Source organism: Alternaria viburni (genome assembly GCF_023758015.1).
Source record: "Alternaria viburni strain BMP 2772 chromosome Unknown scaffold_20, whole genome shotgun sequence".
In the NCBI taxonomy this organism is placed as follows: Eukaryota; Fungi; Ascomycota; class Dothideomycetes; order Pleosporales; family Pleosporaceae; genus Alternaria; species Alternaria viburni.
The window spans coordinates 386,431-410,572 of record NW_026055789.1 but is presented as its reverse complement, the minus strand read 5'-3'; the positions used below and the strand labels follow the sequence as shown (position 1 = coordinate 410,572).

The 24,142-nt window shown below is 52.5% G+C and overlaps 8 protein-coding genes across 8 annotated transcripts; 3 read left to right on the top strand and 5 right to left on the bottom strand.

Moving 5' to 3' along the window:
• Nucleotides 1–835: 835 nt before the first annotated feature.
• Nucleotides 836–1,740, bottom strand: J4E79_008491 (uncharacterized protein; the record flags this gene model as incomplete). The annotated part of the gene is made up of 3 exons (XM_049357348.1): nucleotides 836–901; nucleotides 934–1,447; nucleotides 1,586–1,740. The coding sequence occupies 3 exons, from the start codon at nucleotides 1,738–1,740 to the stop codon at nucleotides 836–838; spliced, it is 735 nt and encodes a 244-aa protein (XP_049208246.1).
• Nucleotides 1,741–3,557: 1,817 nt separating this feature from the next.
• On the top strand, nucleotides 3,558–6,168 carry J4E79_008490 (uncharacterized protein; the record flags this gene model as incomplete). Its single annotated transcript, XM_049357347.1, has 2 exons — nucleotides 3,558–3,791; nucleotides 3,841–6,168. 2 exons carry the CDS (start codon nucleotides 3,558–3,560, stop codon nucleotides 6,166–6,168), a joined length of 2,562 nt encoding a protein of 853 aa, XP_049208245.1.
• A 2,201-nt stretch (nucleotides 6,169–8,369) lies between these two features.
• On the bottom strand, nucleotides 8,370–9,974 carry J4E79_008489 (uncharacterized protein; the record flags this gene model as incomplete). Its single annotated transcript, XM_049357346.1, has 5 exons — nucleotides 8,370–8,407; nucleotides 8,464–8,856; nucleotides 8,906–9,338; nucleotides 9,386–9,652; nucleotides 9,705–9,974. The coding sequence occupies 5 exons, from the start codon at nucleotides 9,972–9,974 to the stop codon at nucleotides 8,370–8,372; spliced, it is 1,401 nt and encodes a 466-aa protein (XP_049208244.1).
• Nucleotides 9,975–11,123: 1,149 nt separating this feature from the next.
• Nucleotides 11,124–12,302, top strand: J4E79_008488 (uncharacterized protein; the record flags this gene model as incomplete). The annotated part of the gene is made up of 2 exons (XM_049357345.1): nucleotides 11,124–11,497; nucleotides 11,552–12,302. The coding sequence occupies 2 exons, from the start codon at nucleotides 11,124–11,126 to the stop codon at nucleotides 12,300–12,302; spliced, it is 1,125 nt and encodes a 374-aa protein (XP_049208243.1).
• Nucleotides 12,303–13,232: 930 nt separating this feature from the next.
• Nucleotides 13,233–14,321, bottom strand: J4E79_008487 (uncharacterized protein; the record flags this gene model as incomplete). The annotated part of the gene is made up of 1 exon (XM_049357344.1): nucleotides 13,233–14,321. One exon carries the CDS (start codon nucleotides 14,319–14,321, stop codon nucleotides 13,233–13,235), a length of 1,089 nt encoding a protein of 362 aa, XP_049208242.1.
• Nucleotides 14,322–15,976: 1,655 nt separating this feature from the next.
• Nucleotides 15,977–16,647, top strand: J4E79_008486 (uncharacterized protein; the record flags this gene model as incomplete). Its single annotated transcript, XM_049357343.1, has 2 exons — nucleotides 15,977–15,993; nucleotides 16,062–16,647. 2 exons carry the CDS (start codon nucleotides 15,977–15,979, stop codon nucleotides 16,645–16,647), a joined length of 603 nt encoding a protein of 200 aa, XP_049208241.1.
• A 287-nt stretch (nucleotides 16,648–16,934) lies between these two features.
• Nucleotides 16,935–18,797, bottom strand: J4E79_008485 (uncharacterized protein; the record flags this gene model as incomplete). Its single annotated transcript, XM_049357342.1, has 5 exons — nucleotides 16,935–16,956; nucleotides 16,985–17,790; nucleotides 17,865–18,267; nucleotides 18,322–18,534; nucleotides 18,589–18,797. The coding sequence occupies 5 exons, from the start codon at nucleotides 18,795–18,797 to the stop codon at nucleotides 16,935–16,937; spliced, it is 1,653 nt and encodes a 550-aa protein (XP_049208240.1).
• A 1,209-nt stretch (nucleotides 18,798–20,006) lies between these two features.
• Nucleotides 20,007–23,591, bottom strand: J4E79_008484 (uncharacterized protein; the record flags this gene model as incomplete). Its single annotated transcript, XM_049357341.1, has 5 exons — nucleotides 20,007–20,637; nucleotides 20,688–21,262; nucleotides 21,307–21,867; nucleotides 21,916–22,347; nucleotides 22,392–23,591. The coding sequence occupies 5 exons, from the start codon at nucleotides 23,589–23,591 to the stop codon at nucleotides 20,007–20,009; spliced, it is 3,399 nt and encodes a 1,132-aa protein (XP_049208239.1).
• Nucleotides 23,592–24,142: the final 551 nt, after the last annotated feature.

Below are 24,142 nucleotides of genomic sequence, written 5' to 3'. Positions count from 1 at the left end.
CACGCCGCAAAGAATGCGCACAGGCTATCCAAGTTTCATCATCACAATTACGTCGAGGTTCAGCATCGGACCACCAATACGTAGCAAATCCAAAATTACATTATAGCTTGCATCTTGTGTGAAGAGCCTTAGCATCAGTCTACTGGAACACGTCCCCTTCAAACTGTGCCTGACCTTTCAATAACCATATGCCCGTCGTACCTTCTTTCATAGTACCACCATCTATCTGGATGCACTGCGATCTCATGCGCGCCAATCGCCATGTTCTCGAGACAAAGCTCTTCGGCATCCTGTTTCAGCTGTGCATCATTCGTGTTCTCACTGAGCAGCCGTAGGTTACGGCTTTGTTGGACTGAAGCTTCACCAAGCTTGCTCAGATCGAGGACGTAACTCCCCACTCGGAGAAAGAGCTTGGCCGCGGTATGCAGACCTGACAACGTCGAAGGAGCATTGCTAGGGTTGAAGGTGTGAAGCCCACTGCAGACTGTTCCAATCGCGCTTGGTAATAGGTGATACCCTTGCTGGGAGCAGGTGCAGCGCGCGCCAATGCTCACCTGTCCAGGAGGCTTCTACATGTAAATGACGCAAGTTCCAAGTCGTATCCCTCCCGTCGATCAATCTTCCTCGTTCACTCGACCGAAAACGCCTATCGCGCTATCATCCCAATCTCCCTGGATACATCGCGTCTATAGACACGACGCTACATCTAGAACTTTTGACTTCACGTCCCTTCGCCATAGTGAGCGCGACTGGTGAAACAAAAGATGTAGCCTCTCTCGACAAGCGCCATTCAAGTGGCACATTGTGTTGCAAGGTCTCTACCTCTGACACCTGACTAGACGTTGGCTTTCGAGTACTGGTTTGGCGCTCCAAATCCGACGGGGGCGTTACAGCCGAGCGGCTAGAATGTGCACGATCTTGGATGACGCGCACGATTTGACTGAGTACTGCAAACTCGATCTTGAGCTTGAAGCTGTAAACAAGTGATTTGAAGGTCGTCTGTATCATGTAGAGATTCAAGAACTCCGTCGTAAGCAACGCGATATCCAGTATCAGCAGAAGTATGCTCATTGCGACGAGCTGCCACATCCACTTCCTGGCCTTTCCGTCGAAAATAACGCGCATCAGCTTGCGGGTTTCCCATAGGTAAATGCAGGATATCGAGATCTCTTGGATGGTGAAGAGAGTCATTTGTATTTTCTCCATGACCATGTAGCCGCGGAGATATCGCTCGGGGTGATTGGTGAATAACCGTAGATTCAGGACTACGGTCGGCACGCAAAGGCATACTGCTGAAACGATGATGACCCAAAAGATAGATCGCAGAAGCCTGAGGTTCGGCGATATCAGGTGTAGGCGCGAGTACAGAACCATGGATTGTCCGGGTACCATTAATATCCATCCCATGGTAAGGAGGGTGTTGTAAATGCGAGGATCATGGGCAACGCTATTTTGTTTCATCCATGCCCCTGGAGACTGAGTTAGCCATCACCACTGCAAATCTAGAAGCTTATGCCTACCTGTCGCATACGGCACAATGCTGAGTGTGTTAACTATCAAACTCCAGAAGTATAGACCAGTGTACCGTCTGAATACGACGAAGATAAGGATGATGAGCTCAATCGAGTTGTACCACGCGATGGCTGTGAATGCTGTCATTGCCCGAGGGAGAACGCGATTGGTGCCGAACACGTCGAAGTTGGCGCCGGTGATGCCATTGGCATTGGTGACGTTCACCATCTTGTCGAGATTGCGATGTAACTGGGCTTGAAGCTTTAACTGAGTGTTCCACACACTACATTATACTTCGTAGATGATAAGCCCCGACATCTCCATCGGCCGCACGGAGTGTGTGATATTCAAGCCACCGGCGCAATGTAAGCATGTGTAAGCATCGTTGGATCTGGTCTAGCGTCACCGCATACCGCTATTTTTGTGTTACGTGTTGGCCATGTGTGGCTGCCAGCACCAGATAGATCGAATAAGGCGCGCAAATCGATATTGTGTATCGGAGTGCTAGATCGTGAAGGCACCATGCGGTGCTGGCTGACACATCGACGTGGCTGCTGCGTGGAGATGGAAACGAGCACCTGCCAGCCTATGCAACCGCCCGAAACGCTATCTTTGACCTTTCAACACCGTTCTACACAGGAAGCCCGACTTCAAAGCTATACGTTAGACAAATCGTTTGAATCCTATACTTCAGAGGTTGTAGGCTTTACGAAGCTGTACTGATGATCAACGTGGGGTGGGGCAAAGGATGCTGCAGTGAAGCAGGCACGACGCGATGGCCAAAGAGTCTGCGAAGAATCGAGGACAGTTTCATTGTCTTCAAATGGAAGCGCGCTAGGTCGTTTATTTGCGCTGTAGGTCGACGTGCATCGTGATGGACGGTGGGATGAGGATCGTGTCGCGTCGCGCGTCAGGGGCGGACACATGATTACTCAGATATGACGTAAGGCTCGATCCGCAACGAAACTCCGACGCGTCTCTCCAACCACCCCATCTCAAACATCTTTCACGCGACGACGCCATCTCCAGGTCCTACAATTCATTGCCGCTGTTTCTATCCTAAGTATATCCGACTAACCAAGTTGACGTAAGCGAAGTGACAATGGGCCGCACGCGTCGCCTCATAGCACGCCTTGTCAGACAGCGGGAGAGGAAGGGCATGATACCGATGGATCACTGTTGAGAGTTTGAGCCCAGATATCTGGCTGGGAGTGCTCGAAATCCTAGCTGCCTGGCCACAATCATCCCTAGGCCACCCATACGCAGGTGTGTGAGCGGAGAAGTTTCTAACTGTCCTGTTCATCTTTACATATCATCAGTCTCATTCTATGTCATCTACGGATCGTGTCTTCAAAGTATACCGCACCTTCTTTTATCTTCCTCATTGTCGGTATATCAGATCAAGAATAGTAGCATGGTATCTACCATCCTATAAGCTACAACTCGTCGTCTCCATTATCTCTACTACAGTGTTCCCCTTCGGCCATCTCAGGGCTGCCTGGAAAGGGCAAAGACGTGATCCTCGAGCGCTGTTTCGCCTGTGAGGTGCGCGATGTACTCCAGGCCTTGACGTCAGAGAGATGTGTCTGTATCTTTCCCTTCCTCTTTCACTTTCTTGAAGCTACCGCTTTTATGGCCGCTCGTGTATGGTGACTTGCTATTGTCGATGACAAGTCATAGCTTCGTGTCTCGCACTTCTTGGATTTTTACGAGCGCTATCTCTGATTGGACGTTGCTTGATCTTTATGCCTGGAATATCCTATTTGGGTAGATCACGTTCGCACGTTTTGCTATTATGACGCATTCACCTGGACCTAGTCACGCATGGATATTACTGGCTCAATGAAAGTCGGTATTCAGTCGCTGCAGTCCTACAGATCCCTGTCGCACGCGATATCTTGGCCAAAGCGTCGCTCTCACGACCTTTCTAGCCACAATACCCCGCTCAGTCGCATCACACCGCGAGTCTGACCTACATTCTTGCAATACTACACACAATTCTTCTGTCAGACACCTCTTTTCCTATCGACCTGTAGCTTCCTGCAATGGCTATCACAAGCTCCGCCCCCGTCTTGCCCCCTGACGGCTCCTTGTCCCCTCAGTTGGTTGAGTATCTGGAGGCTATGGAGGAACGCATTGTTTCTCGCCTACTCGCCGCTCTCCGCCCGACGTATGAGGCTGGCGCGCCGGAGCAGACGCTCGCTAAGATGGTACCGGTCGTCGTTGCTTCAGTCCAGAACGTGATGAGCGCCGCGCAGCCCCCAACGGGCAACAACACCGTGAGATTTGCACCGTTTGATGTGCATTCACTATATTAACGCGAAACAGACCTCCCCACAGAGACCTCGCGAGTCTTCCAGCAGGCAGACACGTTCCCGCTCTGCCGCTATCACACCGCGACACTCTCAGCAGTACAAGGACGTCACCCAGAACCCAAAGTGCACGTTCGAAGAACTGTGTACCGCCTTCAAAGTTTTGAAGCCCCACCAAACCTTTGACGAGTACTATCTGGACGTCGCGAGCAAGAAGCCGCTTCCGTCACTTTCGAAAGCTGAAGAGCACATACTTCTCCATGCACCCCGCGTCGTATCCGTTCTTGATTACGCCAGTAATATTCCTCTACCCGACCGCACCAGCGACGAGGAATTCTCCGACGAGTCGTCTGACAATTCGTCCGACGATGTGTCTCTATTCTCGTCGGTCAGCAGCTGTAGCACATTCACCACAGAGGCGCCAATGTCTCCTGAGTTTGACCAAGCCACTGACAGAGTAGAAGACTCCACCGAATTATACGACGCTGTCGGTGACGACAAGAGCACTCCTGCTGAAGTCAAAGCGCCTATTGATGCAGTCTCGGCAGAGCCATCAACCACTATCGAGCCTACAAGGGCCCCCCAGAGTAACGACGGCGCGACAGATCCGCCCGTTACAGAATACAACAACGAGGACGGCAACGATAACAACGGCACCGTCCACTTTGCCGCCGCCGGTGTACGTGAGAACCAGCCCAATACTCATCAACAGACACACTCGACAGATATCACAGACTGCGATGTCAGTACTAGTGAGCTGTCGATCGTCCTTGGAGCAGCATCGCAAACCGAAGCGATGGAAGTCTGCATCCCAGAACCTACTCATTCTCGTCCGGTCGACTCTCAAAACACGCGGCCAGAGTTCAGCCAGACCATGGACGGGATAGAGTCACCACCAGCTCCTCGCGATACTTCCGGTACTGAACAGGACGGTATGGATGACGTTCAAGTCACCAGCCGCGTGGATACCGAGGAGCAGAACATGGTTGACGCGCCCCCGCCTGAGAGCACTACTGAATCACGAGCGAGGTCCAGAGTCCAGGCAAACACAAGCAATCATTGGTGGAACGGCAAGGTCGATTATCTGCTGGAGTTGATTCCTGATCTTCACCTCGTTCTGCAAAAAGCTCTTCCAATGATGATTCAAGAGAGACAGGCGAACCGGATTCCGGTCGAGATCCTTGACTATGTCAACAACGCAACATCTGCGAGAGGGCTTGGCAAGGCTCTCGAATCCGCCATGAAGAATAAGCTGTTGCATAACGCAGAGTTCAACAAGCTGGAGAAATACGCAAAAGGAGAGCGTGTTGTCATCCCAAAAGTCAGCAACTATCCTACAAAGGATACTGGCTCCTCCCCGACTGCTGCCAATACTACTGCGCAGTCAGCTAGTCCTCCCGCTGCAGCTCAGACGTCGATCGTCGGCGCCTCTGTGACGGGTCCGAAGGCTCTCATACCAGAAGAGCCGACGACACCAGAGCCGGAGTCGATCAAAGAGCGATTCACCAGGCTCTTATGTAACGCACGGGCAGAAATGCTCAAAAACGACGAAGACCCTGCCTTGAAGAAATTTCGAGGCCAATTTAATATCTCGTTCCAGAAGCGATCGGACATAGATGTTATGATAGATTATCTCATCAAGCATCCCCGATTCAAAGGACGCGATAGCAATGGGGGACCCCAAATCGACATGGCAAAGACCGTCGATATCATACAAGCTCTTTACGACGACCTGAATCCTCACGGTAAGGAACAAATCGTCTGGAGGTGCATGGAAGCTCTGGCCGCACAAGACGTGAAGGCGGAGAACGAGGAACTCTCTGGGTTTATACGCTGCGCCCGTCGTCAGAAACCTCTCGAGATCCTCTTTCAAAGCATCTCAACGTCTAACTTTGCGCTAAAGAAGGCGGTGAATGGGGATGGCGCCCTCAGCTGGGATGACATGAAAGATCTCGCAAAGAAGAAAGAGCGCCAGTACTTCGAGGATAGGTCGAGAATGAACGATCTTCCGAAGTATCGGGAATATATGAAGGAGAGGGGGATGTATTGGAGCGACATGGCCAACATGAAGAAGCTGGTCGCTCAACACGTGGCTGATCGGGATCCGGTTACGGGCCAAGTCCCCGCCACAGATTTTGTTGATGGGGCAGAAGCGCCAGTTCCCTCCAACGGCAAGCGCAGCCTCGCTGACATTCCGCACGATGACGATGAGCAAGATTTGAAGCGGTTGCGAGAAGAGCCCGCTGAGCTCACTGAAGAGGAAGAGCGTGCTGCGAGGAAGAGGGGTGCACGAGGGCCTGCTGACTCTGAGAGCAGCGAGCGCGTAAAACGGAGTCGTGACTGAGTTCTTGGGATCCAGATCGTGTCTTCGGATGAATGTCTTTTTTGGGTTATATACTGTTCTGGTTTCTGGCTCGCGTCTTCCGACGAGAAGGTCCTTTCTTAGTTAGCTTTGTCTTTTTGTTTTTCGTGTGCTTCATGTGGTGTTTGATTAGAGATACCCAACGAATGGAAAAGTGTAAATTGTCAGAATGATAAGTACTGTGATGTATTACGAAAGCTATCTTATGTTCCATCTCTCCCGATGAGGTCCAATATCTAACTCCAATCTTCATGTTCGATCAGAACACACCCGACGCTCTATTGAAGTCCACACCTCCTATCTGATGTTGGCGACGGTTATGACAAATTGGAAATTATTTTTCGTCTTCCACGACATTCTACGCCTAATCATCGCCTGCCTCGGAGCCATCGTCATGACCATACGCCCCAAAAAAGCCTCGGTCAATCCCAAACCGCATATGATCATCCGTCCCGTCGTAAGCAGTGGTGTCGGGTGCATCGGCACTTAGCCAGAAGCCTCTAATGTGGCAGAAGATAAGTCCCCTTCGTGTACGCGCATCAGCTAGCTCTCTGCTAGGCACGGTTTGTGGGTTACCGATCTGCGCTCCGTGATGGAATCGAGCTGCGCGCTCGCAGAAATCCATCGAGATGTCATTCCTGATGCGTGTCTGTGGTGCTGCGTCCGGCATATCCATCCACGATCCTACGGACATGACGGGCGTGTTGAGTGACTGCAATAACCTCGCCACATCTCTAGCATCATAGACATCGTCTGGTTCGAGATTGTACTTGCAGTCATGCGCCATCAGGACCAGAAGGAAATATAAGCGAGCTGCTGTACGAGGCCAAACGTACTTTTGGTAAGACCTTCTCTCTCCCGGATTTGGATCAGTGCTTCGAGTCAGCATAAGCTCGTCGCATTGTTGAAGATCGCAGAATGCAATGTTCGCATCCGATCTCCCTAAGCTCTCGAAGCAGATTAAGGCGCGCCAAAGGATCGGATCGGGGATGACACCGCGAGGGAATATGCGTGCGATTTGTATCATGTTTCGTGAAAGTAGCACAAATGGGTAGTTGGTAAACCTTGGGCGAGTGTAACCCAAGAAGGTAAGACATTGTGCCTTGTAGGCGTCTAGTTCCAGAGCCATGGTCGTGCGATCACGGTTGTCGTCCGGCAAGCCGAGCCCTTCAAGCAGATATCGGATGAGGCCAGTGATACGGGGAAGCCATGCGTCCACATACATCTCTCGTCCATCCGGCTCGAAAGCGTTTGCCATCTCTTTCCACAGCTTGACCAGAAATCCACTGGAATCGCATATGTTGAGCAAACGCAGTGGGCAACCTCGCAAGTGGCGGTCCTGCAAGGCTTCAAACTGATGGCGTGGGTCAGCCATAGTTGGAGGGTCGGGTTCGTAATCAGAGTAATCGTTAACAACGGACTCGTAATAAGATTCATTCTCCCAGTCCCGGTCAGAATAACCATCTTCAGAATTCGGAACAAGAAAGACCTCGTCATCTTCAGAATCAGGAACAGGAAAGACCTCGTCAGAATCAGAGTCAGACTCCGCCCCAAAGAGAATGCTTCTGCACTGTGGACACGTGCCCTTGCTGTCCGACCGTTGCAGCCACCTCTCGAGGCAAACCCTTCCGAACACATGTCCACATGCGCGAATTTGATGCGGCCAATGAGCGTTGTCGAATGGTTCTCTACAGATGTTGCATTCGGCGCGCTCGAGCCCGTGGGCGAGGAAATCGTCGCGATCGCTGAACGTGAGCGGGTTCATTTCGGGGAACTCCAGCGTCGGTGAAGGACTGTGGCTGAGTCGAGTGTGGGTGCGCTCGCGCTTGTGTCTTCAGGGACAGATAGGTATTGTGGAAGGGTGGCAAGCGTTGCGACTCTCGCCTCTTTGTCAACAAGCACGAGGTTTTGTCGAGACTGGGTCATCAGTTTCGTGTTTTGAACGTCACGCGTCTCTCGCGAACTACAAAAGGTCATAGCGTGGATTAGCAAACACAGCAATGACGTAGAGGGACAATAGTGATTGTTGTAAAGTTGTACTGATTGTAATATTGGAAAATAGAATGCTAGTACGCTGGAAATGATGAGAAAAACACAGGTATGTATGATACTGACTGAACGCCATGTATGCTATGCGACCAGCCAATGACGGCGGCGAATGCAAATCGCTCGAATGCATAAATCTAGCTGCCAGCGTGGCCGGTAGGACCTTGGGAAGTGTCTGCAAGACATTAGCGTTATATCCACAACCACTATTCTCTGTATTCAAATACTCACAATCCATAGTGACGAAAGCACGGTCCACCTCGTTCAGGCCCTCTAGACAGTACTGCAGGGTCTCCGCGATGTCATGGCACTTCCTCAAGGGCGTCTCCTCTTTCATGAGCACATCGATCTCCACACAGACACCGTCACCCGCGTGGTAGCACTTGAGGCTTTTGAAGCCCTCGACGAGGGGCGAGAAGCGGTATGCCATATACATCATCTTGCGTTCCACACGGTCACTGGCCTGCTCACCGGTCAAACGGGTGACGTTCTCGAAGCAAGTGCAAGCCCAGTCGTAGATGATGAAAAGCGAAAGGCAAGCTGCGCCGAGGGGATCGAGCCACCAGACGCCGACGTGGCCTCCAATGAGCGGGAACAGGAGGGAGAGCGTGTTGAAGATAACATCTGCTTTTGTTAGTCATAGTTTTCGAAGAGGCGAAGACAATGAGCCTACCAGTCTTGCAGTCCTGTGCCAAGGCTTGTACTTGTGTTGTCTTGACCCTTGCGCATCCTACCCAAATAGTGCCCTTGACAACGATTGTAGCTACCATGGCGAAGATAGCGGCTGGTGGCAATTGAGACACACTGTGGTCACCACTTGGCAGGAGCTTCTTGACCGATTCTTGCAGAATCTGGAGGAACGATATGACCATGAGGATGGAAAAGACCAGGATGCCAATTGGTTCGAGACGTCGGCGGCCGATAGGGAACTTCTTTCGCAAACCCTCCACACGCCAGCTTACAAGCTTGTTGGTAGTCCAGATGATGACTGTGCAGAGCAAGTCAAGGGCCGAATCGACGAGAGATGCGATCAAGGATAGGGAGCTGGACCAAATGGCTGCTACACCCTTGGCCGCGAGGAGAAGGATATTTACGATTACGTTGATCTGTACCATGTTAGCTGGTGAAGGCTTGCTTCAAGTTTGGGACCTACATTGATCGCCCATCTCGCGTGCTTAGCGGACTTTGCTCGCTTGTTGCGCTCCTCCTCGGGTAGAAAAGGTTCCAAGTCCTCTCCGCTGTTGCCCAATGGCCCCCGGTCTTCTGCCACACCATCACCATCGACGTCTCGCGGATTCATACTATCGACGATGTCGTCGGCGAGTGAAGAAACAACCATGTCGACTTCGGCCCAGTCGTCCAGGCGCTCGTTCTGTTCCTCGTAGAAACCGCGTACCTTCTTGTTCTTTATAGATTTCAACTGAGGGTGGATGTTAGCATCTGTATGAGCAGTTGGATCGTTTGCAACATACGCTCTCGTCACTCTTTCTATAGATTTCGAGCGCTTCATGGTCGATGTTGTCGATCAACTTCTGTTTCATTTCATTGGCGCGGTTGTCTTTGACGGTTTGTTCAATCGCATCGCGAAATCTACGCTTCGGCTTGACGGGGGTAATCGCTCCATATCCGCTTTCCAGGTCGACGCGCTGGTACTTGCTGAACTGTTCGACATTGTGGCGACGGTTGACATTGCCGTTGCTGTTGTCGTGGCTGTTGAGAACGTTGCGTCTGCCTCCAACCATTTTGTATGACTTTCGGGCCTTTTAGGGGCTCTGGGGTATCGTTGTGAATGGGAGTAAGGAAGAGGATGCAGGCAAGGTTTGACAAGAGAGACAAGCATACAAGAGGGAAGACGCGACGCGCTGTCAAACCCTGGCAGCCAAGGTTCCGAGACTTGGAGGGCGCCAATGCGTAATAGCGCTGGAGAGCGCATCATAAATTGGATGCGCCATACTCGATCTGGTGGCGTCCATGCATAAGACGGAGATTCTTGGTGGTGCTTGCTCCAGCTTGCGTCGGAAGGCGATGAAAGGATGCTATGACATCATTCCCTAGCGTCGCGTGGAGGACGCGATCTCGGCACCTCCGCGTCCGCCTTCATCGCGTTGGGCGCTTGGCAGGTACCACTGCTGCACATCACCCCGCAAAGCGATGCGAGCCGTCTTTTCTTTTGGGCTAGATGCAGCTTTTCCTTCTATTCGCACCGTGAAATTTGCTCTTTGAAAAGGAATATCGATGGAGGCATATCGTGAAGCGGTGCATTGACGTCACGTCTAAAACCGGATGGCCATCAACACCAACGCCGTTGAAACACGTTCCGGCCATCGAGTGTGCCGCTTAGCCGAAAGGCCCGAACCATACATTCGGTATACTTACCTGGATCAACACTCCAGGGACAGTAAAAACGACATTCGCTCCATTTGATGGTAGACCTTTTTCTCACCTATGAGTTCGATTTCCGGATAAAACCCGTATAGATCTGTCCGTCGCGGACCGACCTCGGCAGCCTTCCAGGGTTACATGACGCAGCTGTCCGACCACGCTTGGGTCACGTGAGACATTCTTCGTCCGCATGGGACCATTGTCGAACGCTCCGAGCCCTGTTGTCTTCTCGTCGTTGCTTTGCGATAACATCGGCACGCTACAGCATCGCCTGATGATGAAGAGGTTGCTCAGACAGCCACAGCCAAGCAGCAATAGGCCCACCGGGCCTTGAGCCGCTTTACATAAGCAAGCCCCGCAAGTAATAGGTGTCGTATTCTCCGTATTGAGTTTAACAGGAGAGGGCGAAGCTTGCCAAGTGAGGCCGAGCACTTACGCGGGACGACGAATAAAACCAAACTTGTCTGCCACTACACACCAGATGTCCTGAGCGTCAGCAACAGCCCACCATGGCAACATCAACAGCAAACGTCGGCCGCCCAAACAACAATGCGCTACTGGCTCTCATGGCCGTGTTGGCCGCGCTCGGGTTCTATACCATGCGCATCACGACCGCGATGAATGATATTCCTGTGGGCTTTCTAGAAACAGCAGCATCGGGCGTTTTCCCAAATGGTGTGCTTCTCAAGAAGAACTACACAGGCATCTATCTGGTGGACGAAGGTCTGTCTTTCCTGGTTGCTGCCTTCCTAGCCGGCCCGATGCGATGGAACGAGCCATATTATTGGCAACAACTTTACTTCCTCATCCAAATCACGGCCCTTGTCACGATCAACAATGTTGAGGCGTACCGGCAGCGAAATCAGAATAGTTGGCTGAAATAGTAAGTCTGCCAATGTAAGATCTGGCGAAATCGGACGTAGCTGACATTATGCAGTATTTCCATCTGGGCCTTCGTCTATCAGAATGTTGGAGCAGCTTGCATCGTCACTATCTGGTGGCTAGTCCTCCATCGCGTCTCGCAGCCCAAGGCCTACTTTGAGAGCGGACGCACTGTCCCGCTGCCTTACGCGCGCGTGATCCTACCGGGCGTTTTCCTGTTCTACGTTGTGCCTACGGTCGCATTGTTCCTTCCCGGCCAAAGCGCAGACAGGATGCAGAACCTCCTAGCATTCTGGCAAATCACGCCCATCCTTACCGGCATTCCTATGTGGCTCGTCTCCCTCTCCGGTACCTCGACAGCCGTTACCGCGAGCAACAAGAATGCAGACGTTCGACATCTCAAAGTTCTCTACGCTCTCCTTTTCGTTCTCTGTGTGGCAACTCATTGGTACGCCATCCGCGGCATTTCCCTATCGACAGACCCCGATGTTACGTACGCCCGCGTCTTCTTGCCCAGTACCTATACCTGGAAGAGGAACGCTGATTGGGGTTTGCTGTTCATCTTCCAGTGGGATTGGCTCATCATTGGATTAATGTACATCATCCCGTCCTGGGTCGCTGTCTGTGATGTGCAGCGGATGAGGAACGGAGAGGCGACGCTCGAAAATATCTTCGAGAGCTTTCTTGTTATCGCGGCACTGACGGGTGGTGGTGGCCCGGGCGCGACGCTTGCCGCTGTCTGGTTCTGGCGAGAGGCTGCATTAGCGGACATTGAGATTGCATCGGGGGCGAAGAAGGTGCAGTAATTGCTGAAGTCGAAAGAAAGTTGCTAGGAAGATCAGGACGCATTACCGATTGTGGACCACTGGAGACGAAGAGCAGAGTAACCATCAAGCCTATAGCTATCGAGAGTTCGAACCAGCATCCCAACTACCTGTATTACCTATGCCAATATTGGCTGCTATTTATTCGTCTAATTCCCTCCTATCACATCCATAACCCCAAACCCCCCTCCTGCCAATCTCATTGTCCTCAACACCAGTACCTTCTACGATTGTTCGTCTAAGTTCAGCGCTAACAACGCGGCTTCTAGCTCGTCCGGGCACTCAAACGCTCCCGTTTGCACCAAGTCCCTCCAGCTTTCAACTTTATCAACGATAGCAAGCAACCGTTCGTCTGACACCTGTACATCTGAAGGGGTTACAGGTGCGACGTCTTGTTGCAGCATGGTGTACAGTTGCTGCAATAGTGATGGATGCTCGTTCCCGTTGTTGGTTTCCTGTATAAAGGCACGAACAAGTCCGTTCACGATCTTTGACACATGGGCTTGTGTCTGGGCTACTTGTGTTGTCGACATACGTGGTAAAATATCTTCAAGTAGCACTTGTGCTATCTCTCCAAGCGCAGTCTTGAGTCGGCCTATGATTCGAGAGATATCGTCGGGTGAGAGTGGTGTAGACATCGCGTTGGTCGATGACATGGTAGATGATAGTTGGTGGTGACCATGATGAGTCCTTATATATCCGCGTGAAAGCTTTTGTTTGCTTGACTAAGCGATATAAGGAATGAGTGGAAGGTTCTTATGATTAGGTACAAATTCCCTCACACCCTCAGCATGTGATCAGTAGAGTGGGGTCTGCTGGCAGGATAGTAACTAACATCTTTAGAAATGAGGGTGCCCACACAGGTGCTTTCGACACCAAACATTGAAGAATTGTTTTCATCGTTGAAAGACCTCATGGTCGTGACAGTAGCGTGGCGTACTTCTCCTTCACGTCTCTTAACAGCGGTGACTGCAGGACCTTCTCCCAGTCGTCATTCAGAACATTCTGCAAAGTGACAACGCCAATATGAACGAGCGACCCAGTATCTTCCTGATCAGACCACGCAATTCTAGTCGGCCAGAATGCAATGTGAACTGCCCAATGCACCACCATCCTCGTTAGCCACGCCTTGCCGAGCACCTCTGTATGCCCACGAGCTGCGATATATGCATTCAAGAACACACCGAGTAGCCCTCTACCACCTCGAAAGCGATCAAGAAGAAATGCCTCAGCAGCGAATTGACCGACATCCGTTGCGCTGGTGCCACGACGCACCATCTCCCAGTCCACGATGGTCAGCCCAACCGGCTGCAACTCAAGGTCCCGGACGAGGATGTTTCCAGGCCAGAAGTCGCCATGGCATAGGCACTCGTCGTCTGTTGCGAGTAGACTGCCGAATTTTTCGTTGACAAGATCAGCAAGCTGGGGGTCGTGACCGAACTGCGTCAACGCGGTGTGCAGATCGTTGTAAGAGTATCGGTATACGTTGACAGCAATGGGGTTGTTGCTGCTGTCTTGTCCTTCGTGCGCTGAAGCGAGCGAGAAGTTCTTTGCTGATACATGCAGGGCAGCGAGCCATGTCGCAAGCTGCTCTCCAATGTACAATATGTCGAGCTTCGGGTCCGTATAAGCGTCCTTCAGGTTACGACGCCCGCCATCCTCGATCTGGAGCAGCTTTTCTGATTGATCGTAGCTCAAAAACCTCGCCGCGTGTACGTTCGAGCTCGTAAGGCTCGTGGGTAGAGGGCTCTTCGTGGAAGATAGTGTTTCTAGAATCCGAACCTCATAATCCATGCGGGCAGGATCGAGTGCAAAGTCCTTGTTGAGTTTCAGGACAGGCTCTGCATGCTTGAAGATGCTCGTGGAGCCGTCATGCTTCGTAACGCGGAAGACGTAATTTGCATTGCCTCCTGAGAGGAGCTGCACGCTGGCTGCCGGGAATTGGTTCGCTTCGAGGTATTGCTGAAGACCTTTCTCATCCGTAAGATCGTAGGTATCCATGCTGGTAAGCTGATATCGCTATACTGTGTTGACCGACGTATGTGGTGCGGAGCCTGGAAAACCTGAGAGATGACTGGGAAGCACGATGAGGCAGCCACGGCGCCTTTTGTACATCATCGCTGCACGGTATTCCGATGTTGGCAGTCACTCTGGGAGTGCAAACCTATGAGACCATACGCAGTAGCGACATGATACAGAATGAGTCATTTTGCAAGAGCTGTCCAGTGAGGGACCTCCTGGGCATCGACGGGCCGGATGCACGAAAGTGGGGAGTTACGGGCTAGGCCGAGAACAGGCTAGCCTCTGTTCGCCGCTGCTTCCACCCCTTGAGGCATCCATTTTACCCCGCTTGAGACAATACATCCATCAAAGTTGCACCGTTCTACAGAAGCGCACAGGGAAGAATATCCGCTATCTCATCTGATTCTGTTCTACTCATTTTGGCTTCTCTTCTTTTGCTGCGCTTGCTTAGATTGTGCATCGTCTCCTACTCACCAGTCGCTCGACCTGCGAGCGCTTCTGCGCGATGGAGACGCTCTATCCGACGCGTTTATCGAATAGTCAGATGCGCCTGCTACACATACTGCCCTCTCAAACCCCTGAGTTCCCAGTCTCATGCGAGCTTCGCCAGTACGAGGTCGACGATAATCCCGCATATGAAGCACTCTCCTACTGCTGGGGCGACTCAAACGACCGACGTGAGATCCTCTGTAACGGTACAACGCACTTGGTGACGGCGAGCCTCTACGATGCGCTTGTGAGGTTGCGGCTGACAAATGAGGTGCGCATTGTCTGGGCAGATGCACTGTGCATCGCTCAGTCTGACGATGAAGAGAAGAGTTCGCAAGTCCGTCGCATGGATTCAATCTATCTTCGCGCCAAACGCGTCGTTGTTTGGCTTGGCAACGACGAGGATGAGCACGCCTCAAAGGTTAAGCGTCTTTTCGAATCTTTGGAATTGATCGATGGTGATCCAACGGATTACGATTCCAATTGGCGCTTACCAGACGCAGGCGCAGCTTTCACCGCTTCCGTACCATGGCATTCACTGCAAGCCTTTTTTTCTAATCCTTGGTTTCGTCGCATGTGGTGTATACAAGAGTTCAGATTAGCAGCTGATTTGGTATACTACTGGGGAACCGAAGAACTTTCCAAGTATACCGCAGTTCGTCTAGCGAGCTGGGAAATGAAGTATAGTCGACACCAAAGGCCCGTCTCAATTACAACCCCCGTGACTTATGCCTGGAAAACGAACGGTCCACTGTCGTCGGACAAATGTCGTCTTTTACAAGCTCTCAGCACTTATAGACGTTGGCATGCTACGGATCCTCGAGACAAGGTATATGGTATACTTGGGCTGAGAGAGCTAGGCGACGAAAGGACCGTTATTCCCATTGATTACGAAAAGTCTGTCGCAGAGGTGTTCTACGACGCTGCCACAGCAATTATTAGATGGACTAGCGATCTTGCAATCTTTGGCCACGTCTACCATGACCCGGACTACGACGGCCATCCAGGATACGAGTCGTGGGTTCCTCAATGGGATCAGTGGCAGGCTGTATCATATGATCAGATGATGGGTGGGCTGTCCCCTACGTCCAGCGCATACGGAACATATAAATTTACTGAGCCGAACGAGAGTATCACACAGCCACATGGCCGGCAACTCGTGGTATGCGGTTCAGTATATGCAACTGTTTCTTGCACGATCATAGTGCAAGAAAACGTTTCAGACCTCAGCTATGTAGGTCGACTTGAAAGTACGAAGCTTATTGTGGAATACCCGGTCGATATAATTCTCGACTACTGGCGGCACGAGGTATCCGAAGAAGCCCCAACGGGCAGCGATCTGAGTCCCGCCATGATCTCTATGGCACGAACATTGACTGGAGGCCAGGTCAGGCACCACTTCAGTTACTACGAAGCCGACGAAGAAAACGTGACGGAATACTTACAGAGTTTCTTGGATTGGATCAGACTGCTATATGTACTTTCCAAACATGTAACAGAAGATGGCACAATCAGGTACGATTTTTGTCAAGCTGGAACTGGTTGGAAAGTCTTTGGAGCTCTTGTGTCCCGCTTCTTCCACAAATGGGCAATGTTTCGTATCAAGGATGGATCTTATGGCCTCGGCTCTGTCTGTCTACGAGAAGGAGATCTTATCGTGGTTTTAGAAGGAGCATACACGCCAGTTGCGCTACGCCGCCGGGGCGAGAACTACCTTCTTCTAGGCCAGGTGTACAAGGACGAGATCATGAATGGAGAGATAATCGAGGAGATGGAGAAAGGAATCCGGAAACGACAGCAGTTTTGTCTCGTCTAATCTACGAGGATCCAAGCAAAGACCGCAAAACAAGGATTACCATCGCCACCCTCCTCAATGCTTCCGCAAATACAAAACCGCCCACCCCAACAACCTATACACCACAACAATCACCAGCAAATACCCCACATACTTGCCCGTATGCCCCGTCCCAAACCCATAAACCGCCAACACCGCCTTCCCATCCACCAAACACTGATCCTGCAACGCACTCGGATACATACACTGACACCCCCCGCCCTCCAACCTCTCACACTCATAACTCCTCTTCCCAAACTCATTGACCATCATACCCCTAAAGACGTAGGCCTGATAATCGATATAATGAAAAACATACCTCCAAAACACATTGAGCGTATCCGGCTGAACCATAAACCCATTCACACACATCCAAAGGCCATTCGCAAACGCCGTGGCCGCCAGCGCAACAACAAAAATAGGTATGAGCGAGGAGAGGAGAACGACTAGAGACTCCGCGGCGAGTAAATCCAAAAACAACCACAGCACCCACATCCAGAAGCCGTCGGCTCCGGGCCGGAAATTGCCTAACCAGTAGCTCACCACGCTGAACAGTATGGTAATGAGAAAGAGGTAAGGCACACCCACGACAAAGTTACTCAGCATAAACGCCGTGGGGCCGTACAGCCCGTTCGCGCGCTCTTTGCTGTATATGGCGAGGTCTTCGAGGTACGCGGGGATGTAGGCGACGGCCATGAAGGACATGAAGGCGCCGCCGAAGAAGATGGCGTTGGTGAAGGCTTGGATGTTGGATTGCGTGGGGGAGAGACGCAGCCAGACTGTGCCCATCATTACCGCGAGGCCGAGGTACATGGCTATGCGGATGCCGTAGGCGACGATGTCGCGGTGGGATTTTAGGAAGGAGCGGTGGGTTAGGGTTAGGGTGGTGTGGAGGGGGGAGGCGTGGGTTTTGGTGGAGGCTGGAGAGGATGAGGGGGGCGTGGGAACGCTGGTGGTGTTTGTAGCGGAGGATTGGATGGAGGTGGCTAGTGAGGCTGCGGCGGGCGAGGTAGCCCATGACGTGTGGAGGTGGGTGAGGCGTTGCTGGGCGGTGGTGCTGTCCTGTGAGAAATCCGTGTTGATGAGGTCGATGACGAATTCGGCTGGGTTCGTGTAGAGTGGCATCTACACGCAGAGGTGACATGTCAGCTTCTTGGTCCCCCAATGTTACACGGTCGGATTAAACGATAGGGACTTACCTCATACCCCAACCCCTCAAACCACCCCTTCACCCCCTCAACCCCGCCATTAAAAACCACCTTCCCCCCACTCAACAACATCAACTTATCAAACAACCTCCACGTCGCCGTCGACGGCTGATGAATACTCGCCACCACCAAAATCTTATACTTCTTCGCTATATCGCGTACAAACTTGATGACTTCGTAGGCTGCCGCCGAATCCAGGCCACTGGTCGGTTCATCCAAGAATAGGATTCTGGGGCTAGTGATGAGTTGGCTGGCGACGCTGACACGCCGTTTTTGGCCGCCGGACACGCCTTTGCGGATGGGCGTGCCGATTAGTGTGGCGGATTGGGGGGTTAGGCCGAAGGAAGAAAGGAGGGAGGTTATGAGGGTTTTGCGGGAGGAGGGGGGGATGGAACTAGGGGTGGTGAGTTAGAATGCTTTGGGATAGGGAGGGGGCCATGCCGATTACCTTGGGAGGGCGAGCTGAGCGGCGAAGTAGAGTGTTTCGCGGACGGTGAGGGACCCGATTAGGTCGTCTTCTTGCTCGACGTAGCTGCTTAGTTTGCGGAAGGAGGATAGGGTTGTTGGCGCGCCGTTGACTCGAAGTGTTTGTTGGATGGTGGCTTTGGGTATGGCGGCTCGGTGGGCGAGGATGTTGAGGAGAGTCGTTTTACCGGAGCCACTGTGTCACTTTCGTTAGGTATCTGTATATGAGGCTGGGATACTCTGAACGTACCTTGGACCCATCAATGCCATCATCTCTCCGGCTTCGATCATGCCGCTCACGTTGGATAGGAGATCAATTGGCTGTTTAGACGTCCTATCTTTGACCGTGACAGTGATGTTCTCCCAGCTGAAGCTCTTGACTTCATCGTTGGTTAGATGCGCATAGTCAGTGCCCGAAGCAGCCTTCTCCACGTCCTCCGCAGTACTAGCCGAAGACATGACTGAACTCGCGAACCTGATCAAATGCTTCGTGATACCTTTGTTTTGGGTGGGAATCTAAGTGAAGGTACACTTATTGCGCACGAAATCCGTAAGAGCTAGCCAAGTACAATCCAACAAAGAAAGGGTAGCCCGCAAGCATATAACATGCGTCTGCCCCCTCCGATACACTCACGCCCCAGACCCCGACAACCCACAGCCCGCTGCGAAGACCCCGACGGTCCGATATCACAAACTGTCATCGGCGACAACAATCAATCCAGGTCACCGCAAGGGGTGGCCTGAAATCTGCGATATGCGGCGCTGAGATCTGCCACCTCACATGCATGCACACCTCAGGTAGGAAACACCCTTACACCATCATCAAGTGAGATCAGCATAATCTTGTGGCTGGAAGCTGTCTTCCAACGGGTATCTGCACGCCTGTATCGAACGGTTCTAAGCGAGTGTGGGTGATGAAAGCGTGGCGTGCAGAAGCGATGATGAATGGTATGTGGGTGTTGTGTTTGTGATTCGCTCGTACAAGATTGGGATGCAGGATGCAGTATGTTTGAGTATTAGACGCCGGATTCGGGGTCTTATTGGAAGGTCTCCTTGCAGTGCGGTGCGGCGTAGCTTCATGCCTACTCCTACCTACTCCAGTTCTTTCCTGTGACAATAGATTCGGTCCAGCACGCACCTCGACAGCGTTACACTCTCTTGCAGAACGCCTGTACATCCATCCCGATAACAAAGCGGTGAAAGCCTCCCACAAAACCATCATACCACATCATGTCAGCAAAACGCGCTGTTCCGCGGCGTAGCTGAAGCCCTATGACTGGGCCAGCCTTATGAGCAGTTCGGCGACGTCGCACGAGGCGGCGTCCGTGCGCGTACAACGTCGCCGAAGATGACAGGGGCGTAGATCTAAGCGACTCAGCGGGCTTGCATGACCCCAGGCGCATCTTTTTGTATTCGCGCTCCTGATGATTCGATTGCAACGATTTGGAGTGGGTACGGCCCCGGGCGCCGTCTTGGCTATGTATGCTGCTGCACGAGTTCCCAAAACGTGCTGACATGTCAGATCTATTGCTGTGTGCGGGCTAAAGATAAAAGTCATGTTTGAATTCGCCACTATAGCCAAGGTGATACTACAGCTACAACAGCCTTTCCTGAACAGAACCGCCGCCAACCAACAGAATGGCCCAGGAGACTCGAAGCAGCGCATATCTAATACATAAACTCACTAATCTCCAACAACTGCGCATCCAACGCCCTCTTCGCCTGCACACTAGCCTCCCTATTCTCCGCATTCAACTTCTCCTCATACGTCATCTGCAACAACCTCTTCACTTCCTCTTCACCAAACACTTTGCGCGGAACCCCGAAGCCTTTACCGTAGTCTTTGGCCCGAGCGATAATCGCGTCTGGGCCTGCGGTGAAGAGATCGAAGAAGAGGGCTGCGTAGGGTAGGGTGGCGCCGTCTTCGATGTTCTTGAGGTTCTGCTGCAGGACGAGGATGTTGAGTTGCATCAGCGCGCAGCCGTTGGTGTTCATGCGTGTGATTTTGGAGGTGCAGAGGTTGAGGAGGTAGGTGTCCATTAGGGTGGCGAGGCCGCGTGTGATGTGCATGTATGACGCGGTGGGTATGTAGGTTGATACTTCGGTGTCGAAGGAGACGAGCGTGGCGTTTAGAGCTAGGATGGCGGGGTCCGGGTCGCTTAGTAGAGTGTCGATGTAGATGTTGGGCTGGATGCTTGCGTTGAGCGAGTACAGGATTGTTGATCGGATGGAGAGGTGCAGGGTACGGAGTACGCGCGTGCTGAGGGCTTGGTAGGTTCCTACTACTGCGTCGAAGATACTGCTCGTCCATTAGTAAGAAACGGCTTTCATGGATATCAAGACACTTACGCGGCTGTATCTGCGCTCAATGGGAGGTAGATATGAGCGCTCTGTGGCCTGGGATCGGCAGAGGAGAGCTGCGTCCACCGTCTATTGTGCCTCTGGCCACTCGACTCAGCGTTGATCGGGTCAGAGGCACGATCACTAATATGCCGAAGTTGGGCGGTCTTGGTGGCCAGCCACTTCATGCTTGTGTACAGCAAACATAAACTAACGATACTCTTCTTGTCCTGTATCATGTCTGCTTGATCTAGAGGCTCATCGGCTTCGACTGCTTCGATCAAAAGAGCAACTTCACTTTCGACGGCTTTGTTCAAGCTCTCTTGGTCGGACGAGTCTATTCGCACCAGGTGGGCGATGAGGTCTTCCATTGCTTCAGACTCTGACCATACGGCAGGAGCCTTCATTAGACGACCACTTGCTGTAGCCTGTGATCGACTGACGAGGGCTTTATACCAGCCAGTGCACTTCTGAGCGTATGTGTCCATTTGATTGACGATGAGTTGGGAGAACGCTTGGTCATGGGGAAGGTTATCCAGCATCTTGCAGAAAGCTGTGATGAGTGTGAAGAATTGTGCAGTACCCTGTTGAATTAGCAAGAGTAGCATATGACGAATGGAGAACGTACCTTGAAAATGGGCTTCTTGGAGTGTTTCGACCATTGAGTGTCCTCGTTGAATGAGTCAACCTCGATGAAGGTCTGAGAACATAACTCGATAAGGGTCTCATCGAGCTGCGGATGGAAGACGTTGACGAGGAAATCGTCCAAGAATGAGGTCAAAGTGCTCATGCTAATGTCAGCGTTCGAGGGTACAACCTCCTTGAGCCGGTTAAGGAAGTCTAATGATGGCGGTAATAGTATGCCCATGTTGAACACACTAGGCTCAACGAGCAACTTATGCCCAGTCGCACTGCCATCGAGATTGGTAGCCGTGTTGGTGTTGACGTCCTCTGGTCTCTTGGAGTCAGATACAAGTCCGGGTACAGATGTCTTCAGGATGACCTCAAGATCGTCTCGTTCTTTGGAGAGCTCAGATGCTTTTGTATCCACATCGGATAGCTTGAACATGCGCTTGCTCCGGTCCCGAGGAGCGCGAGAGAATGCGCTGCCAGTAGATGCCTGGCCTTGGCCGCCTCTGTAAGACGCTTCGCCATCCGTAGCAAGATAGTCGTGAAGCAGTGACCGCATCTAGATTCTGTCAGCTGAGCAGCATATGCAGTACTGCAGATAACCAACCTCGCTTTGATAGAGCTTCCACAACTCTTTGAAGCCGCGGGTCAACGTCGCACTCGATGCACCTCGGTTCTCCCGACGGACGATGCCGGCCACAACATCGTGCACAACCCGGTGGCTTTCCGCAATCGCTTCGAACCGTGCATAAAGGGTCCACATCAAGTCGTTCAACAAAGTTGTTCGGACATCCTCGTTTTCTACCTCAGTCTTTGCCTTGCCCTTCTTCTTGGCAGAGTAAGCTCGCAGTATACTCGGGTGCCGTTGCGCGACCTCGTTGTTAGACTTGTCGACAACCTTGAAGAGCTCGACCGGTAGGCGTTGCTCGATGGTGTCTACTGCCATGTCTAGGCGGCTCATCTTGTTCAGTGCCTCCATGACCAGCCGTATGTACTGGAATGTGTCTGTTTCGGGGTTGTGGGTGGAGTCATCGGTCATCTGCAAGTGTGAGTAGTGTACATGATCTGTGTGGGCATACTTACTGGTTCGGACGTATCAAGGCCATCGAGGAAGTAGTAGAGCAACCGACCTCTCGCATCAGTCTGTGCACGCTGAGACAGGTCGCCCTTGACTTGGTTCTGGGCATACTCCTTCCACCTGTCTTCGCAGTAGGGGGATTTGAGGTAGAGATGGCTGTGGAGTTCTTCGATCAAGATGTCGGTCAGAGACACTTCCTGGTTGCTGAGGTATGTGCGCAAATCTGATAGGGCGCCAATCTTCTCCATCTCAGTCTTCCGTATCATGCGTAGCGCATCCTGTAGTATGTCTACTGCTGTCAAGAAACGCTTCTCCGATATGCGAGCCTCCAGCCGCTCGGGGACGAGCTGTAGTTTCTCAATCGTGTCGAGCATCTGTAGCATCTCATCGTAGTTCTGGGATGTGGTCGCAAACTCTCTGAGCTCTGGCTTGGCGGTAGAGAGGGATGATTTGGCCGCGACAAGCGAGCCTTTGAGGGTCCTGACACGGTGTTGGGAACTTTGCAGGCTGGACTGGATCTGATGGAAGGTACCGATGGAACTGTTGAAACCCTGGTGGTGCTCGTTGACGATGCCTTTGAGCGCATTCTGCAGCTGGTCGTGTGTCTGCTGGAACTGGCCAGCTTGGCTTGCCAGACCGAGCGAACTTGAGTCCATAAGCTTCAAGGCGACTTCGATGGGAACGCATTGGTCTTTGGTCATGAAGTCCCAATTCTGCCGTATATATTGAAGGACTTCCTCGATGGCCTGGCTGCCCTGTCCGTTGTTGGCGTTCCTGGGGCGGCTCCCATTCTGGCGCTCTCCGCTGCGTCGCTTCGCCTGGCTGCGCTCGATGCTGGTGGGCCGTGTGACCTGGCGAGGGCTCTCGTCACGCCCTGCAAAACCGCCTCCCCCATAGCCACCCGCCCTGCGCTCTCGGTCTCCGCTGGGCCTCCTTTCCATCTCGTCTTCTTGGGCAAGGCCACCGTAGCCACCGGGTCGTCGGGGTCGCTCGCGCTCATTGCTTGGTCGGGGTGGGTAGTCGTCCTGCTGCGCGCTCATGCCGCCGTATCCGCCTGGTCTTCGCGGTCGCTCCCCGCTCGGTCGGCCGTCGTAGCTGCCGTCGCCGCCGCCGTATCCATTATATCCTCCCCCGTTGTAGCTGCCGTTACCGTTGGCATAGCCTCCATTGGGTCCCGCCCGCGAGTAGCCCGGATTGCGCGACATGGTGCACTCAGGCGTCGCGCAGTGTTGTGTTCCGTGCGTGGCTTATTTGGGCATGCATGGTGCGCAACAGTGAGGATTGCGCGTCATTGGGTGTCCATGTGGTGCATGTGTACTGTTGCGGGGAGCTCGGGGGTGTTGGAGTAGCAGCAGGGATCACCAACGCGAGTCTACTATGAGAGCAAGGCCGAACATGAACATAAGGGTACCTGGGCATGATACGATGCAGGTGGAATAATATTACATTTTCTAGGTTCTGAACGACATATTATTAATTGGTATAGTCATTCATCAAAAACCATCGAGAAAGTTGTCTCGCTGCCATCACGCTTCATAGACGCGCCAAGACATTGATTCCGCACGTTTCGCCGTTCCGCGCTCCCTGGAAGCTCTCACTCGCGATTCTTTATCCAACCACCAACGGAGGCCGCCTTCAGCCTCGCGCCTTTACCTCTCTGCCCTGCCCACCTGCTATGTCGCGCTGATCCCGTCTCGCCTCCGAACCAATCGCGAATCCCATCTCCCCGATCGCGACTTCTCTCCCAGCATGGCTG